This window comes from Lineus longissimus, chromosome 2 (assembly GCF_910592395.1).
Source record: "Lineus longissimus chromosome 2, tnLinLong1.2, whole genome shotgun sequence".
Lineage (NCBI taxonomy): Eukaryota > Metazoa > Nemertea > Pilidiophora > Heteronemertea > Lineidae > Lineus > Lineus longissimus.
The window spans coordinates 22,720,611-22,732,031 of record NC_088309.1 but is presented as its reverse complement, the minus strand read 5'-3'; the positions used below and the strand labels follow the sequence as shown (position 1 = coordinate 22,732,031).

General features: G+C 41.3%; 2 protein-coding genes across 3 annotated transcripts; one reads left to right on the top strand and one right to left on the bottom strand.

Moving 5' to 3' along the window:
* The first annotated feature begins 1,335 nt into the window (after window positions 1-1,335).
* Window positions 1,336-8,346, top strand: LOC135483094 (zinc finger protein 62-like). 2 transcript variants are annotated; one of them, XM_064763617.1, is made up of 3 exons: window positions 1,336-1,427; window positions 2,018-2,105; window positions 2,424-8,346. In XM_064763617.1, exon 3 carries the CDS (start codon window positions 2,449-2,451, stop codon window positions 6,835-6,837), a length of 4,389 nt encoding a protein of 1,462 aa, XP_064619687.1. In that variant the 5' UTR covers window positions 1,336-1,427; window positions 2,018-2,105; window positions 2,424-2,448; the 3' UTR covers window positions 6,838-8,346. The 2 variants fall into 2 exon arrangements, with proteins under 2 accessions (XP_064619687.1, XP_064619686.1); XM_064763616.1 differs by having other exon boundaries at window positions 1,342-1,438.
* Window positions 8,347-9,167: 821 nt separating this feature from the next.
* On the bottom strand, window positions 9,168-11,402 carry LOC135483095 (mediator of RNA polymerase II transcription subunit 21-like). Its single transcript, XM_064763618.1, has 4 exons — window positions 11,296-11,402; window positions 10,501-10,612; window positions 10,171-10,271; window positions 9,168-9,821 (listed from the first exon to the last, which is right to left on the bottom strand). The coding sequence occupies exons 1-4, from the start codon at window positions 11,338-11,340 to the stop codon at window positions 9,648-9,650; spliced, it is 432 nt and encodes a 143-aa protein (XP_064619688.1). The 5' UTR covers window positions 11,341-11,402; the 3' UTR covers window positions 9,168-9,647.
* Window positions 11,403-11,421: the final 19 nt, after the last annotated feature.

The following is an 11,421-nucleotide window of genomic DNA, read 5'->3' as shown; positions in this document are numbered from 1 at the left end:
AAGAGGCCGTACTGGACTGGTCAGTTTCAACATGATTTTCGCCATCAAAAATGGTAAAAATCTCCACGTAATTCAGTTGACAAAATGTAGATTACACACAGAACAAGAATACCTGGCTCCGGCACTTTGGTGAGTATCATGTAACACAGAATCGGATGTTTTTTTGATGAAAAAACTCATCGCGCAGGTGTAGCGGGAACGCCGCCATCATCAAAATTTTGGCCAACCGCACAAAACTCCTTTCAATTTCATTGCCCCGAAAAGACAAGAAACGCAAAAATATCGGAATATGAATGAGCTGCGATACCTAATCTATGAACTTACCATCTAAAATTTGTCTTTAGTCGCGAAAAAGTGGTAAAATCAAAGAATTTAACGGAGAAGTTTGGAATATGAATTGAAAGTTGGTGTGCTGGTGTGGTGAATTTTCCATGTGGTCAGACGATCGCGTGATGACAGGATGATCGACGTAATTTTCATTATAATTTGGTGAGCGAAATAGTTGCCCGGGTATTACTTGACCCTAGATCAAAATTCTCTCCCTGGTAACTTTTGGTCCCCACCTTTTAGAAATTAAAAAATATTTTTAAATTCAAATTCAAATTCAAAAGCGGGACGAATAGTCGGTTGTGACAATGTCTTTCATGACAGGCCAGAACCCTAGTCCATTAATTTGACAGGGTTTGGACGTTCGCTCATATCCGGTGATGATATCGGGCCCTGCACACTCCGGAGGCAGGGGAACGACTTCGTCTTGTTGCCCACGGCGGTATATACAAGAGGAATAAGCGATCTGGATGACCAAAGGGACTTGCATAAGAGTCTATAGGCCGGGGACATTTCCCCTCAGCTTATAAGAAAGCGCCCATTATATCAAAGTATTTGTGTCCGGGATTGTGCAGGGCCGGAGAAGCGATTCCTCAGATGTTCAGGATGGGCCTCCGTGTTTCACTAGCAATAGCATAAGTAGCAGAATAGATTTTACGCCTGATCCTCTGTCTCCCACCACGGACCAAACATTCCAAAGGGGACAGCCTTTTCCCCCCTCCTCCCCCTATTAGAGAGCCTCCCCCCCTAAACCAAGGCTCAGCTACGCCCTTGCTCAGGATGGGCTGCTGGCGCCATGCCCTATTTGGCTACAGAGTCAGAACTATGCATGAACATACGATATAAGAAAAAACGTGCTGCAAACTCAAAGGAAAAAAAGGAGCCGTCACAACCCGCAAGGATTGATCATAAATTATTAGTCATTGGCAGTCACAACGGCTACTGACCGTTTTACAGCAGTACAGACTGGAAATGCTGAGGATGGATAACGGCAAAGGTGGAATCGGTCGAATCGTTCCTTTTGAAAATGAAAAAAATTAGCCAAGATAATAATTTTATATCCTATAACACGTATTTTTCGTCGTTATCGTTGTCCAATCGTGAGTGAAAGGTATTTTTATTGCTGTTTATGTATTAGTCCATAGAAGTAACATAACTTGACATCACTGTACCCTTCTGAACTGGCGTAAAATGCCAATGAATATGTGCTGCTCTCTGGGACTGAGTGTGAACATACAGGGTGTGTCAACAAACTGCTCAAGCACTAACGAGCAGACCAGGCAGAACCCCCAAATGCAAATCTTTATATTATTACCGAACAATGTATTTTGAGGGGAAATGATGGGTTAAAATGTACAATCCCCGATCGGAAATGACGTAGTTTGATCGCATTCAATTCAACTATAAATCCATTGAACAGTGGTGCTTCGTTAGTCAACCGATGACCTTTTTTTGGTGTGTGATCGGGGATTGTAAACTCGTTCCAAATGATGGTAAGATGGCACTTATTTCGTCAATTGATGACCTTTTTTGGGCCTAATTTTCATGGTTGTAGTTGTACATGTTTGATGTTGGTACTTGCCTGTTGTCTGAGTGTTGGGCTACTACAGTTAACAACAAAGATGCTCACTTTTGAGTGTTCAAAGGCCAAAGAGGAGGCTGTTGAAAGCCGCCTTATTTTACATTTCAGAGTCACGAATCGGTAATCAGTTGAGTTGAAGCAATGGGCATAACTGTAGGGCGGATAACAAAAACCCTATCTTGGTGATTGTCTTTCGGTAAGTCGTATAGCTAAGTCCTTCAGTAATGGGGCTTACTGCAGTGCAAGTTCCTGATTATAGCATGTGCATGCATGAGTATTGCCTGTAGAAATCTTTCTGTTCAAATTGCTCTGAACCATGACCGATGACCTGTTGCCGCCTTCATGCCGGACCGCTGTTTTTTTAACCATAATATTGTATTTTCATTGTATTTTGGCATCCAAATAGATCTTTTAACTCTTGGTTTACATGTTGACCCTCTTGATAAAGTAATGTTTGAAGGTAGACTTACGTGAAGTAGATTACTTTGATTACATGTGTACTCTTATGTTCCAGGTTGTGGGAGATAAGAAACAGAAACATGGCAGCTCTTGACATGATGACTGGGATGGTGTCGCACCCAGATTATTTTTGCCTTGAGGAGGCAATGACTGAGCAGAATATTCCGCTTATTGGCAACACCATGATGATTGATGGCCTTGAGGTCATGCTAGATCCAGATTTCGAGGACTTGACAACAAAACCCTGTGTTCCTGTGAACATTGATGATTCTGATCTAGTGCAAACAATCCTGAGAAATCAGTCGGATAGTTCTGTGGCAAGTGCATGTGCCTCATACCTTGAGCAAATGACCGGTTATATGTGCGCTGAAGCTGCTTTGAAAGAGCAGAAACTTGATGCAGTCAATATAGAGGTCACTTCATGGGTCGAGAAAAAAAAGCTAAAAAGTTCTGTTGATGTCTCCAGAGACAATTTTCAAAAATCTTTAGCTATCGCTGCAAAAAGTGTTGTACCGAGTCCTGTTGTCATACAGCAGATGTCCCCTGCAGGCTCGGGTAATGTAGTGAGTTTACTGCATGGTACTAATAACAAGCGTGTTTACAGGTGTTCGAGGTGTCCTTTCACCCACAATGAATTAAAAGAGGTTGCGGCCCATCAGGCTACTTTTCATTTGCCTGAAAAGAAAAGTTCTGCCAATCCATCTCCTGGTTCATTGGCTGTAAATATTTCTAAGGTTCAGTGCTCACATTGTCAACAAAAACATATTGTCGGTCGGTATAGTTGTAGGAATTGTACTTTTGAGACAATGTGTCCCATGGAGCTTGAACAGCACATGTGGCGCATTCATAAGAGTATGCACATTTATCACTGCCCTTGCTGTGCTTTCATCTCGCAGACATACATGCACATTGAAGACCATTTAGTTCAAGATCACGCCATAGGCAAAGCAGATGACACCACTCCAGTCCAAAAGGTTGTAGAAAGGCCAAAGGAAGTTAAAAAAACAGAAGATCAAACGAGTAAAGATGTTACCCTTAAACTAATTACTGTACAATCTGGCTTGTATGTGTACACTTGTCATAAATGTTCATATAAATCCAACTCTGAGGACAAGTTCAAAATCCATGTTTCAAAGTATCACAACCCTTACAGCTGTATGGCATATATGTGTTTATTGTGTGGGAAGGAGGCATTCAACAAGCGAGGTCTTGAATTGCACTCAAAGAATCGCCACAAGGCAGAGCCGCAGTCTTTTGCTTTAAACAGCAGCAGTCGCAAAATGATGCTTGAAGTAACAGAGAGAAAATGCAAGGATTTCCTGAAAGACGGACTGCAAAATGACAATGTGACATCCTCTCAATGGTGGTGCATGGTATGTGGGTCAGGTCCTCAGCCGTATGTCTATCATTTAACTCCACATATTGCAAGCCATCTGTGCTATACGCCGTACCAGTGCTCCGTATGTTCAAGCCAGTTCAAGCTTCAGTTGTTGGCCAATAATCATATCAAGGAATCAAAAGAGTGTGCCGAAAACCCAAAGGTCAGTGTCCGAATTAACACTTACTTGAAGAAACTCCAAATGGCTGACATTGAATTGCTGCGAAAGGATATTTTGCTCTTTAATGGTTATGCAGAAAGGATGGCTTTGCCTTCAGATATGGATTTGCCACACTTGTGTCAAATTTGTCATTTTGCATGTAGAACGCCAAGTGCTCTCCTCCAGCACATGTTCCTTCATCTGTCATTCAAGCCGCACAAGTGTCCATTTGCTAGATGTGATAACTCCTATACGTATAAGCATGGTTGTGTATCGCACATAAAGAAAACCCATGGAAATGATAAGAAGCTGATAGCTGGCATCATAACTGACTACGAATCGATGGTGGAACAGAAAAAGGATGCTCAGAATTTAGTTTTGGAGAACTCCATTCAACTCCCTGATGCACTTTTGGAATCCAAGGTCTGCAGAGAGTTGGAACTTTGTAAACTCTGTAACTTTGGACCGTGTGGAAAAGCTGGACTTGCCATACACCTGGCATTTCACTCGAGCGTATTTCCATATAAATGTGGCAAATGTGGGCAAAATTTTAAACAAGAACTGGTGGCAAGTTCCCATGCCATGGAAGTCCATCTTTCTAATGATATTATAAAGGATGAAGCAGTGGCGGAAGTACAGCTGAAGTGGATTGAAGCGACTCTAAAGACATGTGGAAGGATAGCGCCGGAGTATTCCCTGAAACCCATTCCTAAATTTGATCCCACTGCACCGGTTACACGAACCGAATCGCCCTTTACCTCATATGCTTGTCAAGACACTCCATATTCTGCAACACCAGAACCGCATCTGTCCACATCCACACCAAATTCCAACCAAAGATGGTATCCCTCTAAACAACCTAACTACAAGAAAGTGTTTCGCTGTCAGCAGTGCGATATGTATAGCACCAGCTACAGCAATAGCAAGAACCATGTGGTCTGTACGCACTTGGCATACAAACCTTACGAATGCAGTCTTTGTGGGGCGAGATTTCTGTCGACAATGTTTTTAGGAAAACATCTGACTAGCCACGGTCCAGACACAACACTAAGGAAAGCAATGAATGTGTTGGATGACATTTTTGATGAACAGGCTAAGGCTGCAGGTGATATGATTGTTGAGGTGGCAGTCAATGAGGGGACCGATGTAGCTCTACTCCTAGCTTCGAGTAAGAAAATGAAGGGAAAAAAGCCTCCTGCTGCTCCAGCACCTGAGGTAACACATTCCACATCTGGTGAAAAATCTAAGTCTAGCCTGGTACACAAAGAATATATTTGTATCCATTGCAGATATTGGTGTGCCACAAGGAAAGAGGCAAGGCAGCACTTTTTAGTGAGCCATACAAAAATTAAGCCGTACTCCTGTACATTTTGTTCATTTGAGTCGGGTTTTCGTGTGTCCGTGCAAGATCATGTGAATAGCAAACACCCTGAACTCCGAGGGAGAACTGACGTGGTCTTTGTGACTGAGGTGAAGGAAAAATCCGTTAAGAAATCACTGGAGCGCTACTTGACACAATCTTACGTCAAGCAAAACCGTAGAGGAGAGCTACTCAAAGGTAGCACAGCTTCTGTCCCAGAACATTACAGAGCAATTTGTATAAATAGCTCGGGCAGGTCGTGTATCTACAAATGTAGTAAGTGTTCCTATACAGCTAGAAGTATTGATGCTTTCAAGAAGCATGTGCAGGAACATCTGAATATTGAGCAATACCGCTGCGCTCACTGTGACTACAGTAATGACAAACACATCTATCGCCATGTTCGCTTCATACATGGGTCAAAGGAAGAGTATGATGATGTTGTTGAAACAAAGGCGTACATCATGCTCGTCACTCAGATGGAAGACTTGGCAAGAGAGGTCTTGCTGCTGGATGAAATGTTTCATACAGAGAATGCAGGTGACCCAGTACCTGAAGCCTTCCCTAGTACTCCGGCATATGCATGCATATGTATGCACTGTAAAGAGAAATTCTCGAGCTTAGTGGAGGCAAGGAAGCACCATAAGGAGGTGCATGTCTCAAAACAATTGATGGTTGATGTAGACCTTTGCTTTACTGGAGCTGCAACTGATCAAAGTAAACTACGGAAGGAAGAAGATGATGATCTAGATGATTTCGATGTTCCACCTGCTTGGGGTGATGCAGATACTCAACCTGATTCTGACGATGAACCGTTATCAAAGAAGATAAAGCAAGAGCCGAAATCATCATCAAAGAAGGTCAAGCAAAAGCTGAAGGGACTAAAAGCCAGAAAACCTGCTGTTTCTCTGGAGACAAGTCCAGTATCACCTTCAAAAACTGTGGCTAGTCCATCTAGTAAAGTGGTGGTTTCTGCTTCAAAGATGCTTATTTCCCCAAAGTTTCTTGTTTGCCCAAAGGTTCCTGTTACTAAAAGTGTAGTTCCTGTCTCCAGCACAACAAAGACATCAGATCCAGTTGTTGAGGTGAAAGTTGTTACGGAGTCCATGACCACTTCTTCGAGTAATGTACCAGTTAAAACTACAAGACTTCGCCAAAAGAAGGCCCCTGCACGACCATCTGAACAACTCCAATGCCATCTTTGCCAAAGCTTTGTTTATAATCTGACTTCTCTAAAGAGGCATCTCATCTTTAATCACACTAAGCTGAGACCGTACAAATGCAGCAAGTGCATCTTTACCTCGCACGAAAGTTATGAAGTGAAGAGACATGGCAACAAGATTCACGGAGGTAATTCAACAGTGATTAAGAATCAAAAGGATAACTTGAAGGCTCTTAAGACCATGCGAACAATGATAGAAGATTGGAAAGCTTCACGCAGTTGTGTGCAGAAGAGAAGCGCACTTCCAGTTGACTCAAAGTTGGATATGACGCCAGTTGTTCAACTAGAGGACATCAAAAGGAATCCAGACTTTGCCAAATATTTTGAGATATCTTCAAAACCTGCATAGGTGCATCATGAACCTTCAGTAGATGACAATACCAGTGATTTCCACATTGAAGTTTCAGTTAACTTCCGGGAGGAGCTGAAATGTACAATTATTATATTGAGCTATGTGCAGTCTTTGGCTTGATGTGTAAAAAATTGCAAGTTTCTGAAACTTTGTATAAGGAAGTACCGGTAGCATTGAAATTGCACCTCGGAGCATCTCTATTCAAAAATTTTGTTGGGAGGACGTCCACAATCCCCTCCCTCTCATTTGTGGCTAAGCGCACAATATACAGTGAATGCATGGGAAAATACAATGTTCTGGAACAGCGAGTTGTAGTTTACCAGGTCTAAATCTGGATACTAATCTGGAGATGTGAGTGAACCTCGTTTTAGGTCAGAAGTAGGACTTTTGTACTTGGAATGAAGTTGCAGCAACCTAAAAAATTGGGATTGTAAAAGTGGCATCCAACTCATACTTGTTTGAACAGGCCTGCATACTGCATAGGCCCAAGGCCAGAAATTTTCCTTGTATTGTTATTGAATCTTAATTTTGAAGATATAAAATTTGTGTGGTGTGCTACAGTTTTCGAAATTCAACTAAGTTTTGCTAACATGTTTTGAATGAGGTAGTTGTATGTTACTGACAAGAGTGAGGTTGTGTATTAGGTTCCTCAGTTTTAGGTTATGAAATACATGTACCTTGCAAATTGTTTGATTGTGATTTTTATCTCTGTCGATTTTATTTCGCATTGAAAATGTTATTGCTTTTGTCAATTTGTTTGCTGTTACAAATTGCACAGAGTGATCAGCTGTATTGCAGTTCATTATCTTTTGGTCTGGATTTACCTGTTCTGTGAATAAGTACCTAAAGTATTGTACAATGTATTGTTAGGCTTGTGCTAAAGTGATCCTATCGCAACCTTCTAATTGTGTTTTTGTCTGCATCAGACCAATAAGGGTGGATGGAAGTCTATCTATCACCACAGAATCTCTCTCTGTGCAACTCAGTAACAAAGGATGTATGATGTGTTTTCATCACAACAGTGGTCATGTTTGTCTTACCTAGGTCTATTTGCAGGATGTAGGAAGTAAGGGGGTATAATTTTTACATCCCACAGAAACAGATTTTTGACGAATCTGCCACTCCAAGTTCATCCCTTTCTGCATATTATTATGATAGCAGTTGATGTTGGATTTTCCTGTACTATGAAAATGACTGGACAGCAAGTTTTAAGTGACATCTTGTCCCATAGCAAGATGCATTGAGTCATTTCATGTCTGTTCTGGTGGATTGAGTGCAAGTTCTTGCTGTGGAAGTGAGATTGGGACGGCTTGGAACCTCTCTAAATAACATGTACATAATAGTAAGAAGTGCTCCATTACAGGAACTGTGTACATCAGTTTCGTATGGAAGTAATTCATAAATCTGCAAGCCAGTTTGCCTTGCCTTTTTAAGGCAATATTTATAATGTTTTAGATATTGTTTGCCATTATAATCAAGGTAATAAACCTGCAATAGATTTCATGTATAGAAATCAAATGTGTTGACTGCATTCCTTTCTTTATTAGCAATATTTACTTTTCCTTGAGTGTAGTGCTATGTATCTTGTGCAAAGTTGCTGCTTATTTAATGATAGTAGTCTTACTATAACTATAAAGGGAATGTCAAGGACGACTCCTAGTCATACCAAGTAAGTGCCATGGACAAGGTAGAGGTGTTCCTCCGATTATAAGTAGTAGAAGTATGGTCAGCTTCAACTACATCCTCTTGATTATTGGGCGACAATTCAAGCACAGCTTCTGTGTTAGCATCTGCCTGAAAAGGCCTTTAGCGATTCATCAAATTGGCCCTTTGTACACATTATGCCCAGCCAGATATTTGATGTAGAGCTCATTAGGGCCTTTGTGTAGGCATTTGCATTTCATACGAGGGATGTTACCAAGGGCAGATAACACACCACAACATAGGTTCGACATTCACCGGAAGGAGTTCGTCGGACCAGTGTGTTCATTTCAGATCATGCATTGGGTGGGTTGTCATCTGGAAAACCAAAGATGTATAAATGCTTCCAAGAACAGCCATTGTCTTTCGCAGGGCAGGCTGCAAATGGTGTAATCTGGATGTTACAACTGTCTCGACATCAGACAAGACCAGACCACAAGTCCCTCAAGGTATGGGAAGTGTTAAGTTGTGGCAGTTGTTGGAACAACTAAGTTAGCAGTTGTTACACCAAACATAACTTAAACTATACCTTATACACCTGGTATCACTAATGCTTTCTTTTGCAGGAGTATGTTCATGCTTTGAAAACTTCTCCATCAACATAAAAAAAGGGTTCAAGAGAAATCTTATCTTTCTTATTAGCCTTTATTGTCATAAATAACTGGGGATTCTGCAGTCAGTAGCTGTAAAACATACAGGCATGTTACCAATGAACACCATGCAAAAATATACATTTTGTATGTTTCACAGTGGGCAAGTCAGAAACCATGCGGCTTTCACAGGTGCTGGTTTTATTCCAATGCTAAATACAGACTCGGACCACAAAGCTGGAGAAAGTTGCACACCGTTGTATAGGAATCAGACCTTAATTCTCGAACACAGTTTCATTTAAGACCTTGCACAATCCCTCTAATGGCTTTCTTCACATTTCTGCACTGGCATCATAAAATCGTCCTCTACAAGTTTATCATGTACTCGGATTGTTTATCCCTCCATTTAATGCAATATGCCTAGAAGAACATTAACCCAGCTTATAGTAGCAGTAGCACTTCTAACACACACAGCACCACAAAAAAGTTCCCAAAAAAACAAATCGGCCATCATCATCATCTGTTGAGGACAGCTTCGTATTCCAGACTTTGCGACTCAAGTTGAGATAGAGCAATCTCATGTAAAGCTTGTTGTATCTGTTCAAGGACCGTTTCTCCACGTTTTACCACCTCCTCCAGTCGCCTGGCAGCGTCATTGTTCTCTGCCTCTAGTCGTCTCAAACATGCTGCCTGGAATGCAAAAATTGCATTTTAAAATTGAGTATCAAAGGGAAGAACATACAATAATCTTGGCCAACATAACAACATAACAACATTTCAGATTCTCGATTGTGGGCGACTCGAGTCATGTTAGAAGTGACAAGGACCACTTCTCCTACTGAATAGGATATTAGTCAGATTAATTGCGGTGAAGACTGGCACCCATTTTCTCCTGAATGGAAATAAGAAATGTGGTTGGGTGTCCTGCTCGAGAACACGCACAGAGTAAACCCTACCCTAACCTACTGGTTATGAGCCCAGGCTCTATTTGCGATATTGATCTTCCACTCCAGGAGCAATCTTACTGCAGACAATTTACCTGCAAGTCTGTTGAGGATTCTTCACTTGGCAATGAATCAATTAGTACATCAATATCCTTGGCTGTTCTTGCTATCAACTGGGCAAAGAGAGGAGCATAGTCTGAAAAGGATTAGAACACTGTTCAGGCATGATATACGGAAAATTCAAAGACGACTGTATCTTTTATTGCACACTGGTTTTATTATAAACTGCATTCGAGTACATTTGCATTCCCATTCTGCATATTTCAATTAAAATATTTTCTTTTCTAAGTATCATTAATACAGTTCTAAAGGTGGAGAATCCAGCTGCATTACAACTAATTCCCGACAACGAATTTCACACTCACCATCACTTGATTCTGTAGGTGTTTTGTTCCCAGTCTTTTCAAAACCTGGAAATGACCCAGGAGTTGCACTTTGTTGAAGGACACCAATACCATTGCAAAAATGGTCAGCAAGCTTCATAATAAAATGAGAATTATAAGAAGTATGTCATAAGAAAGAAAGGCCAATCTTCTTGATATTCAAGATGGGTGCGAGGACAATTCTACCGCCCATTAATATGTTAAAAAAATGGTAACTGTAGAGAACTTGGGTACAGCCTACAGGGCCAGCAATACTTAAAACTTTGTTTGGTACTTTACTCCACATGGGCCTGGAGCGAGAGCTTTTGTGTTTGTGGGAGATCTAGACATTGTGGTGGCATACTGTGGACCGGACGGGTCAATGGATGTGGACCGATGTACCCATTGCAATTATAAATTCATTGGCAACATCACAACACAAGCATGGCACTTGGCAGTGCACCAGTAATCTAATCACACACACTAGGTGGGGTATGGAATCTCTCTGCTAAAAAGACAGTATACATACAGCCATTACTTAATACATGTTAGATAAAAGACAGCAATGGCAGATTTCTGTCAGATTTTGACAGCAGGCCAAGTTACACATGGTTACATATTTCACCAAATGGTGGCAGCACAAACAAGTTAGAAATTTCGTTACAAAAATGGCTGCTGTGCAAAGTCTATGCAATGGATGGGCATCAATTTTTGGAGTGAAGATACTTCAACTCTTCAAGATAACATACTGCCCAGTGCTGGCTGCTTTTGATTGGACATTTAGTAGAAATTTAGAACCTGATTGACGGAATCTTGAAGTTGAGTCAACCTGTCTGCCATCATTAAATCAAACGCAGTGACATATGTTTGTCGTTCTCAATTTTCATTATGGGCGCACAGCAGTATTGCGCGAGACTGTGAATG